This window comes from Arvicanthis niloticus, chromosome 4, assembly GCF_011762505.2.
Source record: "Arvicanthis niloticus isolate mArvNil1 chromosome 4, mArvNil1.pat.X, whole genome shotgun sequence".
Taxonomy (NCBI): Eukaryota; Metazoa; Chordata; class Mammalia; order Rodentia; family Muridae; genus Arvicanthis; species Arvicanthis niloticus.
Genome location: NC_047661.1, coordinates 133,457,095 through 133,479,653, shown reverse-complemented (window position 1 = coordinate 133,479,653; position 22,559 = coordinate 133,457,095). Strand labels below are relative to the sequence as shown.

At 39.0% G+C, this 22,559-nt stretch overlaps 1 protein-coding gene across 5 annotated transcripts in view; it reads left to right on the top strand.

Annotated features, from left to right (window-relative positions):
• Lrrc7 (leucine rich repeat containing 7) overlaps positions 1–22,286 on the top strand; it is a 435,124-nt gene extending 412,838 nt beyond the window's left edge. For 4 of the 5 annotated variants that reach the window (XM_076933443.1, XM_076933446.1, XM_034500232.2 and 1 more), the window contains 2 exons: positions 8,572–8,646; positions 19,936–22,286. In XM_076933443.1, coding sequence (XP_076789558.1) covers positions 8,572–8,646; positions 19,936–20,043 — 183 coding nt within the window. In that variant the 3' untranslated portion in view covers positions 20,044–22,286. The remainder of the gene's footprint in view (positions 1–8,571; positions 8,647–19,935) is intronic. The other variant, XM_076933445.1, reaches the window with a different exon arrangement.
• The last annotated feature ends 273 nt before the right edge of the window (positions 22,287–22,559 follow it).

The following is a 22,559-nucleotide window of genomic DNA, read 5'->3' as shown; positions in this document are numbered from 1 at the left end:
AAACTTTCTTCCTAAAATTATTTGAATCAAAACAGCAATTCCATAAAGTCATTCATTCGTCTAAACAGTATTAATTCATGAAAGTTCATCTTCATGTTGATCTGCAGGAAATCTGTCCAATAGGGTGGGCTGATGCCCAGGAATCTTTAGGAGATATAAGAGGGACAGGAAAGACATATCAGCAGGATGAAGTCTCTGGGGCCATGCCTGTCCAGAGTGTACCAATCGCAACCATGCAAAATGGTGGTTCATCTCCAGGAAACTCATTTGCTGGCCACAGCCTTTCCTAGATGGCTTCTGTCAATCCACAGTTATATGCACTAAGTAAATTAATAAATGTAAAGAATGAGAGAGTTAAAAACAGAAAAGAAATAAAGATCTTTAGGCACATCACCTTTAACCATTTTCCATTTTTTTTCTGAAAAGATTGATATCAATTCAACATAAATTTCTAGGAATATATGCAAAAGATAACAAATAATTACTTTATTTCAAATATATTATATATAAATTGTGTGTAAGATGAGTCCAAAGTTAAACAAAGCAAAAATAAATACAAAATAACAACTTTTACTTATACATACAGTCATCTTCACAATGCATGTATATACTCTTAGTGACTAATATAAAGAAATGTGTCCTTTACTTGGAATTTTAATTAAACACATCATCACAGGCTAGAGTTTTGTCACAGTCCTTTCACCACTGATGGCATTAATAAGCAACTCCTTTTGGTGCTGAGCTAAATAATAAATTGGGTAAAGAAATTCATATTTAATTTTTAATTTGCTTCTTCACTTACAAACATCTTTTAATTGACTGAGAATGATCAGTTAGGTCTATATCCTAAATTTGGTGTATAGGTTACCTTTCCTGCTGCTAAAATACCCTAGACAAGCAACTTTAGGAATGAATGGCTTATTTTGACTTAAAATTCCAGGAGGTTCCATCATGGCAAGTCAGGTAGTGCAAAGAGAAGCCAGCATGTTACATTGCATGTAGGTCAGAAAACAGAGTGGACAGGAAGTAGGGACAGGCTGTAAGATCTCAAGGATGTCCACCCCAATCACCTTCCCCAGCATGGCTCCACCTCCTAAACTTTAGGAACTAAAGATTCACAACAACAGGACCACTAGCTAGAGACCAGTGTTAAAACACACAAATCTCTAGAAGACATTTCTCACTCAAATCATCATACATTGGGAAATGGCAAGATACACAAATCTGTATAAGTTATACTGGGCCAGCTGGTTGGGTTTGGCATCTCTGAATCATAACTGAATGTATTCAGTAGGACCCACAGACCTAAGAACCACTTTTTCTGGAGCTTCTGTAGTTTCTGTTGGGTGTGAGGAATGCCCGTTAGCTTATCAGTGCCAGGGAAGGTATCTGCCCAGTGGGTACTTTCTGGTGTGAGCTATACCAATTGGCTTATCAGTGTTGGGGCAGGTACCTGACATGGTTGGCAGTCCTTCAAACAAAATCAAATTTCCAAAGAGTTCTTTTTTCTTTGACTTATACAGTTTAGGAAAAACTGTACATGTAGTAAGTGAAAATATTATCACTATAAAATTTCATATAATACAGGTTCTGGAGATGTGATTCAGTTGGTAGAGCACTTGCCTAGCATGCATGTCCTGTGCTCTATCTCCAACATGGCATAAATCTGGTATGGTGATACATACCTGGAATCTCAACATTTGAGAAGTGGAGGTGGGAGGGTCAGAAGTTCAAGGTCATCCTCGACTACATAGTAGGTTTGAGTCCAGCTGTGGATATAGCAGACCCTGCTTCAAAAACATTCAAACAACACAAAAGGTTAAAAGTGAAAAGGAGAATATTGTAATGTACAGCTCTGTTTGAGGGCCTTTTCACCCAGAAGCACCAGGGATTCTTGGCTGCAGTCTCCATGGGACTATTGACCACAGATATTTTGATCTCTTGACTTCAGCATCACTTATAAGAAAAATCTCTAGAATGGTCTCATGACACAACAATACACAATCTATTAAACAAAACTATTAAACCTCCAAGACTCATGGCTTGATTTTTATATAGCTTATGAGAAACATTTTCACACCACCAAAAATTTAACTTAACCTAAGTGAAAAAAAGTGTTTAACTAAATTCATAGCTCATGATTTTGAAATGATGAGTAGTGTCCAAAAATAGCAGAGTGACAGGGCTTTGAGGGAGCCTGGAGGGGTAATAGGTGAAGCCTACATGCCACCACTATTTTAGGAAGAGCTCAGAGAAGAATCAACAACCACTTCTCATTACCTCCTGTTTTTAATAATTTCTGGAATCACTAGAGGCTTAGACAGAATCAATAACCTGTGCAAAGCTACGAAGTCCAAATTTCAGCCATTGCCAGCTGTGCAGGACTCAAAAAATAATGCATATAGAAGTTGCTAACTACCCCCATCTCCCTAGAAAGCCAGAAATCTTGGCCATACAGTAAGGACATAACAATTGACTTCAAAAAAGAAAACTTTTTTTCAGCTCAAAAATTTCACCAAGACATAGACAGCATTGAAAATATCCTTTTGTTCCTCACAGATAAGTATCTGTGAAATTGCAATGTGATTCCTGGAGCAATTGCTAAAATTAAAGACATAATCATACAACAGCCAAAACCAAGCATAGCTTTAGCTCTTACATCCCAATTTCCCAAAGGACAACAGGCTAAAGAATATTTTAGTAGTCAGTCTGTTGTTTCTGAAAGCAGCCTCAGAAGAAAATAGAATACACAGCTTAAGAGTGCTCTTAAATCAGAAAACTTTTTTTATTATTATTTTTGCACTGAAAATGTTTTAGAATGACAAAAGAGACTAGATCTCTGCAGACCAAGCCATATGTCTCTTCTTCTATAATAAACAATGGTCAACTATAGAATTCTAATGTGGCTCTCTCTCATATATTTTCTAGGTCTCTAAAGGAAATCTTCCTTCTGATCAGTTTTATAATAGTTGCTTCTTTCATTGCTGTAATACTATGTCTGATAAAAAGCAACTTCCAGGAAGATTGATTCTTACTCATTTTGAGGGTCCCTTCTAGTGTGGGGGGAGGGTGTGACGGTGGGTGTGAAGTTTATGGTCACATTGCATCTTCAGTCAAGAAGCAAGGAGAAATGGTCTTTGGCACTCAGCTAGCTTCCCTCTTTCTTCTTTTTTTATTCAGTCTGGAACTGACTCTTGCATATGGAATGGTGCAACCCACATTTAGAGTCTTCCTTCCTCAGTTAAACCTCTCTGGAAACATTCTCACAGACAACCCAGAAGTATGTCTCCTAGATGATTCTCAATCCAGTCAGCTTTACAACAAACATTAATCATCACAGCCTTTTATTATTATTACTTTTGTTTGTGTGTGTGTGTGTGTGTGTGTGTGTGTGTGTGTGTGTGTGTATACACCTGCATGAGCATGTGGAGGTCAAACAACAATTTTCAAGAGTTGGTTCTCTCCTTCTACCATGTGAGTCCAGGGATCAAACTCAGGTTGTCAGACTTGGTGGCAGACACCTTTACCTGCTGAGCCATCTCGCCGGACACCAACATGAGCTTCTGTGGACTTTAAGCTTTGCTGTTTGGGGCATGAGGTTCAGGCATAGCATGGAAACACTATATTCAGCTTCTGGTGATTTTCCTTTTCTCTTTCATTTTTCCCCAAATCCCTCCTTCTTGGCTTCCTCTTTTCTTAGTTTCTAATGTCCATGGAGCAAATTTATTTTCTTGCCTTGATTCTTCTGTTACTAAGGCAGCAGATTCTTCAAAGTCTAAGTCCTGACACATAGCAATTAAACTTTAAGAGAATTCATCATTATAGATCACTGATTTCTTTATTGTTGGTGTATCCATTCCAGCCCTTACAGAGACTATACTGTGAAGTGACCCAACTTTACCTCTAGAAGCTTCAACATAAGAAAATCATGTACTGGCTTTCTGAAAGAAATCAGTACTTAACACTTTCTGAAGAGAAGACAGTAGCCCCTGAAACACTATCTCACATCCAGTTCTATTTGCTATTTAATGAGTCATTTTCCCTCTGAAAAACCTCTTTGAACTTTCATACTTACAGAAATACATGAGGCATTGTATTCTAAAGCATGTGATGTGTTATGAATTGTATCATATATAATTTTACTTGAGATATAGCCTTCCTAGAAACCATTTTTCCAAGCAGTAACTAGAGGTAACACATTTGGGGATTTTTAAAGAAATATATTTTATGCACTGTGGTTGCAGGTCCCTTAAGAGTAGTTCTATTTTTGTGTCTACATTGACAATAGCTGAGACTGTCACAGTCACTCACCTTCATCATTAAAAAACCATATAAAGTTCTGATCTCCTCTAAAGTTGGAATGTGAAGTGCTGGCCTTGCAGGCTTAACTTGCTGAGTCCTCAGTCTGTATTCAGAAGTGCCAAGGCTAGATAACCAGAAAAGGTCAGATCTTAACATTGAGAAATATCAACTCACAATTTTGTAAAAGGACTTGTGAAAAGCAAATGCTTTCATAAGCCTGTTCATTGTGGATGCTTCTTGAAGAGTCATATAACTTACAAATAGACAAATTTTAATACAAAGCAGAAATACAGAGGGTGAAAAGATGAATTAGTGATTAACACAAAATACTGCTTTTGCAAGTTCATTTCCTAGCACCCAAATCAGGTAGCTCACAGTCACTTGTAACTCTAGTTCCAGGGAAATCTGATGCTCCTAACCAATGAGGACACTTCTAATCATGCACACATCACACACACACACATCACACACATCACACACACACACACACACACACACACACACACACACACACACACACACAATTAAAACTATGTAGCAACAGGTCATGTCACATGGAGCAGCCAGCTAGCCCTATCTGGATTAGCAATGTCAAAAATCTATAGTGGTCTCTGATGCATGATTCTGTGAGGTTTAAATTAATATCACATACACCCCAATGTTAGTATCTACAGAGTACAAGGATTCAGTCTTTGGAAAAAACTTTATAGCAGCCATGATGTTTCTCTGCTATGAGACAGCATCTAGGAGGGCTACCAAGCTAAACCATGTGTTTGAATCACTAAAGAACCACAGATGTAAACATGAAGTGAGAGACATTAGACAAACGTAGTCACAGATGTCATAAACTAGATAGGATTCTGTCAGCCATATGGAAAGCTGATAATACTGTGTTGGAACAACTATGGGAAGAGCTTACAGAAATCATTAATAACTGCTGGAAAGCTCTCCAGGCAGAACCCAGGTTGTGTATGGCCAGTGGCCAGTGATTAGAGCCACTTTTACCATGAGCTACCACGAGGAGTGGCACATATAAGGCAGAAAGGACTTCCCAGAACTCCTTCCCAGTGTAGAAGAAGCTAATAATCCCTTTGCCTGTCAGATTCAAATAAAAATGACAAATGTTGGCCTTTAATATACTCACTGAGAGGAATAATGGCTAGTCAGTGAATCTAGGAACACTCTCAATGTGGGTTTTGCTGGACATAAGATGTTCAGAAGTAGCTCAATCTTAGGACCTTCAAAAATTATAGCATTGATTATTGATCATCTTTCAGATTGTCTACTGTCCAGATATTCTATATGCATCTGCCCACCTAAGACAGGTCTCTTTTATTTGCCATTTTATATACATTTCACTAATGAAGAAACTTATGTAACTAAAAGTATACTTGCCAGTTTGTAAATGTTACACACAGAAGACTAATGCCAGAAAAGTGTTGGCTATGGCTACAGTATATCAGACAGAAAATGTGATTCCAAAAATGTGCCCACATCCTAATTTTCAGAACTCATGATTATAGCACATTACAGAATAAATGGAAATATGTGAAGGCTAAAAACCTCGAGATTACCCTAGATTATCCAGATGGGACCTTGGAAGTGGGAAATCTCCCCTGACTGTGGTGGGAGGGAGAAATAGTCACAGAAATGGTCCGTGCTATCTTTAAAACAAAGAGAAGACCATCATCCAAGAATGCATATCCCTAGAAGCTGCTCTAGAAAGGATGGAAAAGTGAGTTCTCCACAGGAGGACCATTCAAAGCACACAGATCTACCAAAGCCTTTAAAGCTTTGGCACCATGACAGAGGTCAGGACTCCAGCACCATGAGATGATAAACCTGGAAGTGTTTTAAGTCACTAAATCTATGGTGATATCACTGCAATAAAAGGTCAAATACATATTGTTCAATGTGAAAGAGATGTGCAAGGGAAAGGGTGCCTTCTGGGGTGAAATGGTTTGGCTGTAACTTTAGATAGTGGGATATTAGTGTACTTTCTAATGTATTGCTTAATAGCTTGCAGCTAATTTCACACTCTGTCACATGTCAGAATCAGAGCACCCCAGATCCTCCCAGCACAGATACAAGTTGCTAAGGTGTCAACCAAGTGGCTTCCTGTTGTCCCAGAAAATTAAAAAAAAAAAAAAAAAAAAAAAAAAAAAAAATTTTTTTTTTTACCAGAAAGAATGTTATTCATCTACATTTTTAATACAAAAAAAAAAATCTGATGATTCTCCACCAAATTCTGTCTCCAATGTCAAAATATTCTTTCAAGTCTCAGAACAAAGTGAGCTGTTGAAAGATGTTGTGACAACTGGATGTTCATCTCTAATTGATCACTGTCTCAGATTGGCCTGGACTCTATCGTGCACCCCCGAGCCTTGCATCCGTGGAAGATAAAACACGAGACGCAGAGATCGGGTAGTTACTGCAAAACGAGGACTTTTACTCTTGTATCACACACGTGGAAAAACGCAGAAGGGCTGAGTTGTGGAAGGGGCCTGGCTTAAATACAGTCTAGAGTGACGTATTCACTTCTGATTGGCTGTTCGCTCACCACCCAACATTATGCCTCGGGATTGGCAGTGACTTTGGCACGCCTTTCTGCCTAGCAGCTGCGCAGATAATTGTTTACTTCTGGGAAAACACAAGGCTAGCGCCAACTTGGGGTGGCAGATTATATTGCGGCTTCCTACACTGGACTTAGTTGAAATTTTCCCCCCAAGTAGTATCTTTACATTACACACAACAGTGAAACATCTTGGCCCTAGACCTTGAGGTGGTCTTTGGGGAACAATACACAAAGAACAAGACTGGGATCGCAAGGCACCCTCACTGCTCTCTGGCTTCACTTGTGTGGCCATATGCTGAGAAAGAACAAAGAGAGAGAGGAGGGAGTTACAGAAATAGAAGCATCTTAGCTTATGAAATTTATTGACTGGAAATAAATAACAAAACTTTAGGAAAAAGGAAATAATGGCTTTAGAAATCTCAGGTCACCGTATAAAGTCAGCTTCAGGGCAAGTCCACAGTGATCAAATCCTGCACTCATGAGGCTACTACTGAAATTAAGCGTTGCCACAGATGTCACAGATGTCACCTTCATGTTCTCTAAGCAGCCTGGCCCCGCACTGTGAGGTCTCCAGGACTGTGGATGTGACTGTAATTTAGCCTCCTATGGTTTGGATTTATGCTAACCTCATTAAACTGTCTCTGCATGGTAAGCTGGTGAGCTGAAGGGAGGCGATCAGGATCATCGGAGTGGCAGTCACTGGCAGATGGGATGAAGTAAAGGTTGAAACCTGACCTCAGCAGCCAGAGATCCAGTGGCTTGTTTAGGACAGTGCTGTCATGATGCCTGTCACAGCACAGGAGAGAAGGAGGAGGCTTCCAAATGAGAGCTAACTGTCATCAGTAGCAGTCCCCTGAGTGGGTGGATGTACATGCAGTCTGCCAGGCCAAGGAGGAAATGACTGACTGCAGGGTCTGTGTCTGTCATCACAATGCAGATGTCCCTAGTGATTAAAGAAGCCAGCACTGCATCTCACCCACCTGTCTTGATTTTCAAACAACTCATTTCTCTTTCCCATTCAAATCTTCCATTTTACAACTAGGTTTGGCAATGCTGTTTTAATTATTTAATAAAAAAAATTATTGTTTGTTTGATTGATTGTTTGAGTTGGTTTGGTTAGTCTTTTATTAGATTGTTAGTTGATTGCTCACTGTTGAGGCAGGGTCTCATACTGTATCTTAGGCTGGCCTAGAACTCACTACATAGCTCTACTTGCCTCAAATTCACATAAATCCAGGCAGGCAGCAGATCTCTGAGTTCAAGGCCAGCCTTGTCTGCAGAGTGAGTTCCAGGACAACCAGGGCTACACAGAGAAATCCCATCTCAAAAACGAAACATTCTTCTACCTCAACCTCCTGAGTAATAACTAAGATTACAGCCTGTACCAGTAGTTCTGTCAAATTCAGAATTTATACAAAAAGACATTTCTACTGATGGCTGTGAGGTTGAAACATAAACTACAACTGTACTTAATGAAGACAGGGTAATCTTTCTATTACATGTGCTTTTTCTTGGACTTGACTCTGCAGGGCAGTGTTCTACTTTAAATAGTATAATCCTTGTAAAGCTTATTTGTATAAACTGTGACTTTTAAAAACTGTTTTTCACTGTTTTTTTTATATGAATGGAAATTGTTTTAAGTGCACCTACTTGTTGGTGATAAGCTCCTAACCTCTGTCACTTCTGACTTATAGGGTATCTTTGTTACTAGGGTTCAGCCTGACGGACCAGCATCCAACCTACTACAGCCCGGGGATAAAATTCTTCAGGTGAGACAAACAGAAGCTGACATGCTGATGTCAGGTCGAAACAAGTACCGCGTGGTGCTGCTGGGTTAGAGAACTTGAACTGAACACTGACAGTTGGTTCTTCTTGTGTCGTTACTTGTCACTGGTTGTTAAAGCCCCAGCTTTAACAACCTGAGTGTCAGCCATGGCCGTGACATTTTTGTAAGCTCCTCAATTTTACTTCAACAACTACAATTCCTGAAACAAAGGCATTTGGTTCCTAGAATCAAAGCAACTTACTCTGGATTCTTGCCCTCCCCATCCCCACAGCTGACTCTGCATATAAGTCCCAGGTTACCAGACTCCTCCATGTCTGCCCCCTGCCTACCAGGAATCAGAGACAGCTTGACTACAAACATATACTATGGATTCCCCATAAGTCACCTCCCATAGAAACTGTCTCTTCTAAAATGTGTAATAAAGCTCCTCACTCTACCATGTGGGCCTGATCTCTCCTCAGAGCCCTGCTATGCTGCTGTTTATGGCCTTAATAGCTCTTCTAGCAAATTTTTTACCCCCAAGGGCACTCTGCCTCAGTGTCTGCCTTTCACTGAACACAATCCCAGTACATAGTGGCACCCTGCATATTCTTGTTGGATTGAATGGGATCACGTGATAACACAAGAATCTGTACACATGTGAACACATGGACTGTAAGGTCATAAACTAAAAGTAAGCATAGTTGCCTTGGTAGGCACCTGTGTGACTTTACCTGAGGAAGAAGGGTGAGTCATGTCATGAGTCAGCTTGTTTCCATTTGATGACTGTAACACATGGTTGTGTCTGCCTGCTGCCCTGTCCAGAATACCAGTTAAGCTTTTTAAATGTCAGGTAGAGGAAGATTTTCTCAAACTTAAAGCTGTACATATAATCAGAATAGAGTTGTAGTATTAAACAGTTAAACATGTGCTTGCCTTAACCTTAGCCATATGTAATGTGTGTGTGTGTGTGTGTGTGTGTGTGTGTGTGTGTGACCCATATGTATATGCATATGTATGCGTGTATACATGTTGGCCATGAGCAAACTACCAAAAAGCAACAATAAGCATCTTTATATTACCACTCTCACTCTAGTTTTTTAAATAAAATCTCTCAGTGAACCTGAGCTCACCAGCTGGTTGGACTTGATGGCCAGTGAGCCCCAGGACTCTGTGTCTTCACCCTTCTTCACCAGAACTGGGGCTATAGACTCATGCTAGTCTTGCTTCTACATGGTTGCCTAGGATCCAGACACAGGTTCCTACATTGATGTTTCAGGCACTTTAACAACAGAGCCACCTCCCAGCTCTGCATGACTCATCCAACACTCCATTCTACTCCTGTGAAGTGGTGAACATGAAGTAGAACTGCATGTGTGTCTAAAGGGCTGGTGAGCATGTAAACATGTTTGCCTGATTTTTCTGCATTTTACCATTTTTTTTTCCCTGCATAGATACACAATTCAGTCCTATTCTGCTTTAAAACAGCACAGAAGGAACTCTATGATCCAAAGGCTGGGCACTTTTGAAAGAAGGAAAGATAAAGAACTGAAATTACACAAACCATTAAGAAGACACACACACATTAGGTGGAACCCTGTGTATTTGCTGATCATTAACTATCTGAATGGCAAGTTTGTTATTTTAATATCTACTGTTCTTTCTTTTTTCTAATGTTCTTTCCACTTGAAAAGAATCCAACCAAATTCATTACATGCACTGCAATTCCAAATGTAGCCGAGCACAGAACTATCCATTCACTGAAGTCACTTTGTTGAAAAGATGAATAAATGGAGGAAATTACACTAGCGAGTGAGCAATAGAATTCAGCGCTACAGTCTAAAGCCCGAGTGCTCACACTCTGCTCTGCCCCACCCACCCTGCCCCACCCCAGTTATACTCCTATCTTGGGCACGAAAAGATAAAGTACATAACTGATAAAGAATTCACCATGGTATCTATACTTTACCAGTTACCAGGCCTGGTAATTTTTTTAACATGTAACATATCAATGTATTGCCCTATTGAGGATAGGATAATTGCCCTTTCTTATACCTTGTAACAATTCTGAGGGGCTTGGAATTAGTAATATGTACTCCTGGTCCAAGGCTATATTTCTTTTCCCTCCCTTCCCTTTTTCCTCCTCCTCTTCCTCCTCCTCCTCCTCTTCTTCTTCTTTTCCTCCTCCTCCTCCTCCTCCTCCTCCTCCTCCTCCTCCTCCTCCTCCTCCTCCTCCTCCTCCTCCTCCTCCTCCTCCTCCTCCTTCTCAGTCTCCTTCTCCCTCTTCTTCGACAGGGTTTCATTATGTAGCTATGTAAACCAGGCCAGCCTCAATCTCCTGATCCATGACTATATTTCTAAAAGACCAAAATAAAACAGTTAAGGTGACAATGATTTAAACCCTGTATTTCTCTCCTTTATGTATTTCTCTCCTTTATGTATTTCTCTCCTTTTTTGCTAAAATTTTGGCTTTTTTTTTATTTTATATGTATTAGTGTTTTACCTACATGTATGTATGTGTGCCATGTGCATACCTGGTACCTGTGGAGGTCAGAAGAAGGCATCAGCTCCTCTGGAGCTGGAGTTACAGATAGTCTGTGAGCCACTGAGTGGGAACTGAACCCAGCTCCTCTACATGAGTAACAAATGCTCTTAACCACTGAGCTATCTCTTTAGCCCTTGTGCTAATCATTAAAACTGTGGTTGGATTTATACAGAAGTTTAAAGAATAGTTGTCAGCCACTGTATATACAGTGAACACTTGGGCTGTTTGCAGGTGTAATTAGGTGTTTGATGTTTTATGTTAATGTTGAAGTTTGGTCTACACCAGGCCTATTATTTAACTGTCCCACTCTTTACCACTCAGCCCTATATCCCCACTAGTGTCATACAAATGGTGGATGTTAGATGCTTCCAAGCCATTGCTGTAATAAAACACCTGAGGGGTAAAGGATTTGCTTTGTTTGTCCAAGGTTTCTGTCCAAAGTTTCTTAGGTCTATTGATTCTGGAACATTTTAAGACAAAGTCTCATGGTAGGGAGCACGTAGTGGAACAATGTGGCTCAATGCATGTCTAACAGAAAGCTGAGAGATGGAAAGAAGGTATCAGGAATGAGATGTCAAGAGCATACACACCTCTGACAGTGGCCTGCTTCTTCCAGCCAGCCCCCACCTTTTAGACTCCACTACTTCCCCAAAATGCCACCACATTATTACACTGTCCAGAAAACAACCACTGATCAGGTCCAAGGCCTCATGACCTCATCCCTCGCTACCAACTGCTGACCAAATTCCCAACATTCCTCCACCATTTGGGGGATGCTTCATGTCCAAAGTGTAGCAGTAATGTTAAATGACAGTGAAGTCACATGTCATCAATGGAGCTTGTAACTAAGGAGACAAGTGTGTACAGCTACCTTGGAACTCTAAAATTTTGGTTCTGTGATATACTCGTAGGAGGTGTATCAGGAGGTGTTAAGAGCATGAAGTGTTTGAGAACATGTTGTCTCTCGGGAGGGGGAATAGATAATGACCACTCATAAGCAAAGATAAAAGCCCAGGTGCTGATCCTTCTCGTGTTACATCACTGAGCCAGTGACAAGCATGACAGGGGACACTGAAGATCTTGGAGACCTCAAGATATGTAAAGAAGCGAAAAGGATCTTCTACCCCATGACAGAGTTTATCCCAGCTTCACACAGGGAAGAGTGAGCAGGGGCAGAGGGAATGTAGGAAGAAGAGTACCTGAGAGAAAGACACCGAAGCAGGGTAAGAGTTTACACCAGAGTGAGCATGGGGGACATGAAGGGAGAGCTGAAGAGACTCCAGGAAGAAAGAACCCTCAAGGCACTGTATCATTCCATATGGACTTGAAAAGCTCAAACATGAGGCAAGTTGAACCAGGTGGGACATACTAGCATGTGGCTTCAGAGCCCAGAGTGGCAGACTAACCATAGATTCTGCAGCAGTCTGGCAGAATGTCTGTGGGTGGCTAGATCTGGCTATACAGATCCAATGGTGCTGACAGCCACTGAAGAGGCAGATTGTCTTTGTTAAGATGAGATTCTGTGGCTTTTTAATGACCCATGGATGTGATTAGTTAAGAGAATCGTCTTACATAGATTGTTTATTCAGAAGGCCCCAGTTTTCGTAAATTAAAAATAAAAAAATAACAGATTCTGAGAACCCATAGCTAACACAGCACAGCCCCCACACTGAGTCCAATGTCAGTGAGAACTTGCTTCATACTGGGAGTCTCTTATGTAACCTTCTAGAACACCCAGAGGAAAGCCTCTAGGCCGAAGCACATTGCCAGGAGCAAATAGTCACAGTTTACCTGTGCAGGAAGAAAGTGAATTTTTCTTTTAAAAAGCAGAAGCAGCAGCATTCAAAAGGCTCAGCATGCAGCCATGAGACAACTGTAAGCCAGTAGCTTACTGGTGGTTCTTTTAAAATATCTTTGGTAAATGAGTTCTTTGGTCAAGTAAGTTGCAAAGCCGCCTTAAGCCTTTCCTGTTTCAGAATTTTGTATAAAGCTTCTTAAGAGCCTAAGAGTTTTACAAACCTTCCCAGTGGGTAGTCTCTGTCCACTTCCATGCAACATACTTTGGCAATTGGTTCTTTTTGAGAGACCTACCTATACCAAAAGTCCTTCGTTGTCTCCTGTATCAGCAGGTTCACATTCCTTAGCCTGAGTCATGAAGAAGGCAGGTGGAGTGCCTTCATTTTTCTGAATCTTTAGAAAAAATTTCTCCCTCCTCGACCCAAACTACAAAAATCAGAAAGTGAGAAATAATTTTAAAGTTCATATGAAGTTCTGAGCCCTTTAAGAATTAAGGTCAAGGCACTGTGAATAAGTTATGTATAGTTTAATCCTAGTTGGTGACTGAAAAACCACAAACATCAGAGACCCTAAAGGGGACCCCCATCTTTCTTGAAAGAAGCCATATCTTTCATTATTGTATATACTCACAGAATGCTTTGGCAAATAAAATATTCTTTAAAGACAGTTTAATTAGAAAGTACCTAAGCTGTTTTCAAACACATATGGTTCTGTGACAGAGTTTAACTGAATACAACTATGTGTTTACAAAACCAGTCATGCTTAGTGGGTTCTGCCTCTGCTCTCTAGTTTAGCTGATGTGAAAATAATGTTAATTAAGCATCTACATGGTGCCATTTAAGTCACATTGTGCTGGAAGTACCTGCTGTTGGCAAACCTTACATAACCGGCTTGAGCACTTTCAGTTGAGCAGGACTGATTGATTATTTCCTTATTTGGAATATAGACCCATTATGTAAAAAAAAAAGAAAAGAAAAAGTAAGCCAAACAACATTAAAAAAATGACACACTAGGAAATATACCTAAGTTCCTGCTTTTTTACAAACTAATGATGCCCTGAATACACAGAAGAAAGTGGTAAAAGACAAGAAAGTTAATATCAAGCATTAGATACTGGGTCTAAGGGTAGAACTCAGAGGTACTCTTTTTGCCCAGCCTGCTTAAGGTTTTGTGACAGATCTCATCACCATAAAAATTAACAATAATGCAATGGACACCTCTCTGTTATTATTTGTTGTTGGGAATGGAACCTATGACCTCATAGGCTAGACCAGCACTCCAACACTTAACTCCACTCCCAGATCTAACTCTGGCTTTATTAATGAAATGAAAACCAGCCCTGTCACAAAGAATCCCCTTAAAATAATCAATTTTCAAATGACATGGCAAATATAAGGTAGAACACATCATCTTGAGAAGCTGCCTTAGCAATCCAAACGTTCATTAAAGATTTAGCATGCATAACAGGATGGAATCCTCTCTAAAGACAGAGCTAGTAACAGACTTAGGACCTGTGTGTATGCTTAAATCAAAAGAGGAATTTTTTTCTGTTTTATTCTGTGAATTTTTAATCCCAGTAAAAGCCACTACAATGTCAGGCTCTCTAACAAAGGGCAGTTTCAGAAATAAAGGTCTATAGTTGAGATTTGTGGTAGAAAATTACTTAGTGGTTTGACAGAGACAACACAGTATTGATTATATAGTCAGAGTCAGCATGGCATTGACTATATAGTGTATTCAGTTGGAGTCAGCATGGTATTGATTATATGGTATATTCAGTCAGAGTCGATGTGGTATCAATTATATAGTGCATTCAGTGCTAAATGTAGCACTACATTTAATGAGAATACTCTATCAAAAGAAGATTCTAAAACTGGGCCAGACATAGACCATTCCTGTAATCCCAACACTAAGTGGGTGGATACAAGGTATTTAATTGAGTTCAAAGCCAGCCTGGCCTAGCCACACTCTGTTTCAAAACAGAAAGGAAAGATGGAAAGAAGGAAGAAAAAATATGAATAAAGTAATAGAAAAAAAAAAACAAACAAAAAAGCAAGGCAATTCTGGAATTGTAATGAATTCTAGGAAGTTAATTACTGAAGCACAATAATTGTCTGTGATGGCCTGTTTTCCAGCATGCTTGGCTATCAGAGTTGGATCCCATAAAGGATTGCCTTCACAGTTGGAGCTTGCTGGCTGTGCTTATTAATCTTTGTCTCGAGAGTTGTGAGCATTCAAATTTGCAAGATACTGGTATACAAATATATGTGCCCTGGCCCTTTAAGTGTTTTTTCTTCATGATGTGTTTAAATTAACCAAGAGCACATGTCAAATTTCTAACCTGCTTTCCCTTTTCATGTGTGAAGGGATCCGCTGTCCTTACCCTGTGGGGCTTTCCTTCTTCAGTATCAATAGTAAGGTTTGGAGTTTTGAGTAAGAATACAACAGAATTCCTTTACTCTGGGAAGTTTCTATAGACAAGCATCTGTAACTCACACATTTAACAAAGGTTTTTACTAGAAGAAAGTCAGAACCAGGACTGGAAGAAAAAGAAAGGGGGAATGAAAAGTTGTGTGTTTTACAGTGCGTGAGCTATACTTTCAACTTGTGATTGAACTGCAAATACTACTTTTATTAACTCCTGGTATTTTCATGCCTAAATCATGGCAAGAGGAAACTAAAAGCATTTTGCAGCTCTGGAAATATTCACATCAGGTTTAAATTAGGTGGAATGTCTTTTGGAAGCAGGGTAAAAATTACACTGGAATGGTCTTCCATACTTCTAGATCAGCTCCTGTTAGAGGCCCATCAATTGTATATTCTCAAAGCACAACGTTTTCTCAGTATTGCTTCCATGATTATTCCCTATTAACTTCACTAGAACTTAATAAGCATCTCATTTGTTTCTCATTTTTCATTAACTTTCAATTTCCTCAAAATTGCACACATTTTATGTGAACCTGATAATGTTTAAATAACACACACACACACATGACCAAATGTGACATTTCAAATGTTCCTTAATTTAACATTGGTCCATATTTTATTGTTTGCACTTACATTGTGTACATATTTAAATGTCATATGCATAATGCTTCCTATGTGTTTATCTTTCAAAGCATCATGGAATCTGTGTTCTGCAGTTGACACCACCATTAAAGCAGCTTTCCTCTCCTCACCTTCTCTGACACACACATACAAAGCAACCACAACCTTGCTAATTGTACTCTAGGGTTTTTCTTATCTTTATTTGATCATAAAAATTACAAATTCAATGACTCTTTGAGTCACTGTCTGAACTATCCAAGATAAAAGCAGGTATCCAATCCTTGTGGTCACAGAAATAGTTTTAAGTTTTAACCTCTTCTGTCCTAAGGATGAAGATACAGTTCTCTGGGACAGAGTTTTTTTACTTATGACTGCACTCAACCAGTTTCTCCATTCTCCTTGGCCACGGCCCCACATAGAAACAGACATTTCAGTATGTTCTACACCAAGAAAATGCTCAGGGCCAGTAAAATGGTTTAATAGGTAAAGGTGTTTGCTGACATGACTGATGACCCGAGTTTGATCCCAGGGCTCACATGGTAGAAAGAGAAAACTGACCGCGGCAAGTTTTCCTCACTTTCACACATTTGCCATGGTACATATGAATCCACACGGATACACATACACAAAAAATAATAACATAAATAACAATGTAATAAAATTGAAAATGAAAATTTTAAACGAATAGCTAAATTACTATTTTAATAGGAGATTAATGGAGGAATGGGGAAGGGGGATGGCATCTGAAATGTAAATAAATAAACTATTGAATAAAAAAATAACTTTTAAGGCTGGAAATAATAGCATATACCCATATAGTTGTGGCAGGTGAAACATGAGTTCAAAACTACCCTTGGCTACATAGCTAGACAGTGTCTCAAAAAAAAAAAAAAAAAAAAAAAACCAAATTAAATAAGTAAAATGACTTTGATAAACCTAAAATAAGAGTTATACCTTACAACATCTAGAAAAATTGTGCCAAAGTCAAACTGTACCAAAGTACAATGAGAACTACTGTGGATAAATTTCTATTTGCCAGGGGTAATCTCCAGTGATGTATTTATGTCTCTGTCCATCTGCCCAGCTATCAATCTCTGCCTATTGTCCATTGGTCCATCTCATCTCTATCTACCTCTTCAGGACAACCTAGTGCTTCCGTAATTGATGCCCTCCCTTCTAGCTTCTGTCTACTTCTATGAACCTCCCATATCCATTATCTTAGGTATATGATTTACGGTCTCCAAATCCAAAAGTCTGTCAACCTAACACTTTGAAATATGAAAACGTTGGACAATTCTCAGAGGGTTATGGGTTCTTTGCAATTCTAGGTTAAGGCTGCGATAGAATACAGGCACTGGCAAAGGGATTATTAAACTTTGACATTGAGATGTTCCATTATTAAACTGTCACTTAACAACTAACACTTACCTCCGAGGCAAGTTGAATGCAGTAAGTGAGTCTCTCCTACTACAGTGGAATACTCATTTTCTTAAGGGTTTGCTATTTTCCCAATGACCAAACTAAAATGAGAATAGGAAAAACTTCCTCATGCTTCCTCATTCCATTCCCTGGAACCTCGTTTGTTTGTTTGCTTGTTTGTTTGTTTGTTCAGTTGCTGTTGTTTTGTTTTATTTTGTTTTTTATTACAGCTTAAAGCAAGAAGGCGTTGTTATTGTTTTGCTTTTATTATAACTTAAATCAAGAAAGTGTTGTTGTTGTTGTTGTTTTAAATAAAAAAGTTTAACTTGGCATACCCCCAATTCTACTCAGCTACTGTCTCCTGCCACTGAAATAACTCATGCCAGCCAGTCAGTGTTTTCATTAATTGAATGCTATAAGAAAATACACAAGTGGATAATTCAAAGCAAATTTGTAGCTCTAGGAACACAGATTCCAGTCCCATTCCCCAGGGTGTTTCCTATTGATAGATATGCCATGGTTTTAAATGCAGCATTACTAAACCGTTTGTTTTTTTTTTTTTTTTTTTTTTTTACCACATTACTATCTAGTTTTAACTAACTAGGGATAAAATTATATGTGCAATAGTTTTTATCTAAGTTATAAAAGTGTGTAGTACTGTTGAGGTACAATGCTGTTTGAAATTTGGAAGAGATAAAGACAGTGAAAAACATTTTAACTCTTAATTGAATGGTTAATTAAAATATGAAAAACATAAAAAAAAAAAAGAGTAAGTGTCCCCAGATTAAGTTTGAGTGCACTGAAAATTGGAGAAGTCAAGCTAGAGAGCTGACTCAACAGTCACAGTTAGTTGTGCAAGCACACAGACCTGAACTGGGATCTTCAACACCCATATAAGAGTTGGGCATAGCATTACACACCTATAATCCTACAGTGGGAAACAGAAACAAGAGGATCTGTAAGGTTTGCTAACCAACAGTCTAGCTGAATTGGTGTGCATTAGGTTCAATGAGAGACCCTGTCTCAGATAGTAAGGTGGAGAACTATTGAAGAAGACACCTGATATCATCTGGGCCTCCAGAATCACACACATACACACTAAGGTATACACACGTGCACACATGTGTACATACATGCACACATACACTCATGCATGTACTCATGCATACACACACACACATACAGAGAGAAAGAGAGAGAGAGAGAGAGAGAGAGAGAGAGAGAGAGAGAGAGAGAGAAGTTCCCGATTCTAGTATCAATACATTGTGAACCAGCCCAATTAACTGACTCAAAATCCAATGTGTCTCATACTTCAAGGAAATAGTTGTGTAACTGTCAGTTATTGAGTGACAGAGACTTATTCCAAATTTCAATAATTTTGTGTTTTAATTTAGTCTTTAATCCTTTGGAGGCATATGGACTTACCTCTCCCAAAATTAAGAATGAAAACAATTCAAGTAGTACAATTTGCTGTTCAATATAAAGAGAACCAAGGACTATAAACACTCATTAGAGAGAAAAATATACATTTTGTGACAGCAGTAGCCAGCTGGGCTCTGAAATTCCAACAGGCTAATTATATTTTAAATGAATTTTGATGTCTTGCCTGATGACCCTTAGCTAGAATACTGCAGGTTTTCTCTGTGACTAATGTCACTGGGCTTTATTCCTAAGACATGGATTCATAGAACTGTGTTAAACACCAAGGTGTGGATAATGGAAACATTTGCATTTACTAATAGATTGTTTTAATTTAAAGAATATGTAAATCAACCATTTTTCAGCAGGTCAAAATAAGATTAAATAGTACCATAAGTGCTCACTTACATTTGGCAAGATTAAAATATCTAACATGGAGCTGGAGAGACAGTGGTTAAGAGTGGTTAAGAGCCTTGCTCCTGAGGACCTGAGTTTGGTTCCTAGCACCCATGCCAAGCAGCACATAAGCACCTGTAACACCATTTCCAGGGATTTAGCGCCCTCTTCTGGCCTCCAGAGGCTCCCACATACATACGACACGTATTCACAAAGACACATATACATAGATGAAAATAAAAATAATTTAAAAATATATACTGGTGAGTTTGTGCCAGTAATAATGTAAGTGCCACCTCAATTAGGAACCTGTACAAACAAATGCGAGCCACGAGGCTAGGGCGTGGCTTTGTTACAGAGCGCTTGCCCAGCGTGTACCAGGACTTGAGTTCTGTCTCTAGCACAGCAAAATCCCAATGACAAAACCCAGAACAACGCGGTAAAACTGAACTGCTGTGTCGTAAGTACATCCGACTGATGCTACTCAGTAGGACATAATAATCACCCACAAGCAAGGAAATACTGAGCGTGTGATAAATACTTGTCAACGCCGTTTCACTCTGAATCTTAAGATCGTGTTGCTGTGCTCCGTGGAGCCGCGTCATCACCATGGTGCAGAGATGGTGAACTATTTGCATTGACTGACCTGTTTCATTCCTGTGTTTTCAGGCAAATGGACACAGTTTTGTGCATATGGAACATGAAAAGGCTGTTTTACTACTGAAGAGCTTCCAGAACACAGTAGACCTAGTTATCCAACGTGAGCTCACTGTCTAAATGTTTTTATAAATAGTGAAGATATGTCAGGCCAGAGCTAATGTTTAAAAATAAATTTATACATAGAAACAAATTTTGCCAGTTGCTGGACCAATGGCAAACATCAGTGCCAGGTGTATAATATTGTACGTTAGCCTTGACCACCCTGAAAAATGTTACTTATAAACACGGCGTTTGCGCGTGGTTCTGTATCAGTTCCAGCGGCAGCCTCTGGCTGTGCATTGGTGCGGTTTTGTTTCTGTTTTTGTTTTTTAATCAAATAAGTTGTCTTCTCAAAGTGGATTTCCTATCATTTCGGAGCACGGAAGCACACACAAGCTCTTTACAAATTCTGCTCTCCATCAGAAATACTGCCTCAAAAATTGTATATAAAAGAGTTGTAATCCCCATAAAGTATTTCTAGCACAAGGTATATGTTGGCATATATACAAAAAAAAAGAATATAGAAAAACGATATTTTCGTAAACATCTTGGATTGAGAAAAAAATATATCTTAAAATAAGACTTTACTATATTGAATCTTTTTCAATAAAAATTACATGATTACGCCTTATGGAAGCAACTGTACATAAAGTATAAAGTATTTATATTTGGTTCCACAGCCATTTGCTAAATTCCCATAGTAGAATGAAATGATTCATGAATTATCCATTAATCTCTGGGACCTGAGTAAAAACTGGAGAAGGTAAATCTGTTCAATGCCTTTAGCTAATTAAGAGGACACAAGCAGACTTCAGAGACAGACCACAGGTCACTGAGATCATTCTCTTCACCAAAACCACAAGCAGTGAGTGATGGGCCGTGGGGAAGGCTTAATGCTTTAATGTTCTATTTCCTCGGGGTTGACTATAAACTGTAGCCCCCGCGATTCCTTTACTGTAAATGTGGAACTTATCTGTGTGCTGATTTATTTAATTTGTTACTTTTAAATCATTTAAATGAATTTTGGGAATTGATAACATTTATTATAGAGAAAGACTTGTTAGAAAGCTATGGTGGTTTCAAAACTTTGGTATTGAAATATGAAACTTCAGATATAATTTCTCAGAGCTGTGGTCTACTGATACCATTAATCTTAATTCCTGGGGGTTTTTGTTTGTTTGTTTGTTTCATTTTGCTTTGTTTTTGTGAACAGAAATAGACAAAATGGATTTTCCTCCAAACAAAACGTTTTAAGGAACATAAACATGAACTCAGCCATACTAGAAAGTGAAAACAGCCTAGTTAATATACTTTTACATTCTGTTTCCCTTTGTGAAAATTCAAAATTGGTTTTATAATCCTTTAAAATATTTCTTTTTATATTAGCCATCAACTTAATTAAAATATTAATTTGAAATTTCAGATCAACTTTCAGTAATTGGTTGTATAAACAACTCCCGCTTATAGATCTACATCACTATTTTATACAATAAATTTATCTCGTATGGTAGTGTTTAAATATTCTATAGAATTTTACAATAAAAATCACAGGTGGTGTCACCAGAGCTCTGAGGATAATATTTGTAAGTTTGTTTTATGGGGACATTGAAAATATTGTATTTTTGTAGGATCTATTAAAATGAGTGTCACTTATTAGAAGTACAGTGGTTTTTTGGCATAGAATTTGCCACTTGGAGACAAATGTTACTTCATCTTCCAAACTGTGCCCTAGCTCTGGTGTTGGTTATACCAGGGGGATGCAATACCAAGACTTACAGACTTGGATGATTCGCTGCTGATTCTAGATTGGCCTTTTTACACAGAAGCGGTTATTATGTGCATTTTAATATATTTAGAGCATCTGATGATGCTCTGTCTTTCAAAGCCTAATTCTCTGTGTCAAAAACACACAGCACACCACTATAGCAGTTGTTCGAGGCTCAGCCTTAGTCAAGAGAAGCCAGCCAAGCTCAGAGCATAGTGTAATAGCTTGAAACACTCAGAAAGCAGCCATCAGGGCTACACAGCCTTCTACAGGACAGGCAGGAGGTAGCCAGATGAAGAGTTCCCCAGGAGATTTCTTGTGTCAGAGCAGCAAATGTTCCTGAAGGCTTCTGCTGACAGGGTGGAGCTCCCTCTTTGATGGACAACATTGCCAGAGGCCTTGCATCCTTTTGTGGGGTCCAGCCATGGAGAAAGGAAAAAGAGGGCTTGCTGGCCTCTTGGGAAAGTATGGATATAGTGAAGACTACACACTAATAGGTAGATGGTCACACAGTAGGGTATTTCCTGTTTTAGGTTAACTCAATGGAATCATTGATCAGCGGGGGGGGGGGGGGGGGGGGGGGGGGGGGGGGGGGGGCTTCTCGTTGATTTTGCCAGTAATTTGTTGATCTAGAGGCATTGACTTTTTGTTTTTGAGTAACTAATTTGCTGCCTGAAACTAAAGTCTGATTCATGTTAACATCAAACATAGAAGTCAAGAATGTGCCGTAGAAGGGAAAGACAAAAAAAAAGAAAAGAAAAGAAAGAGAGAAAGAGAGAAAGAGAGAAAGAGAGAAAGAAGAAAGAAAGAAAGAAAGAAAGAAAGAAAG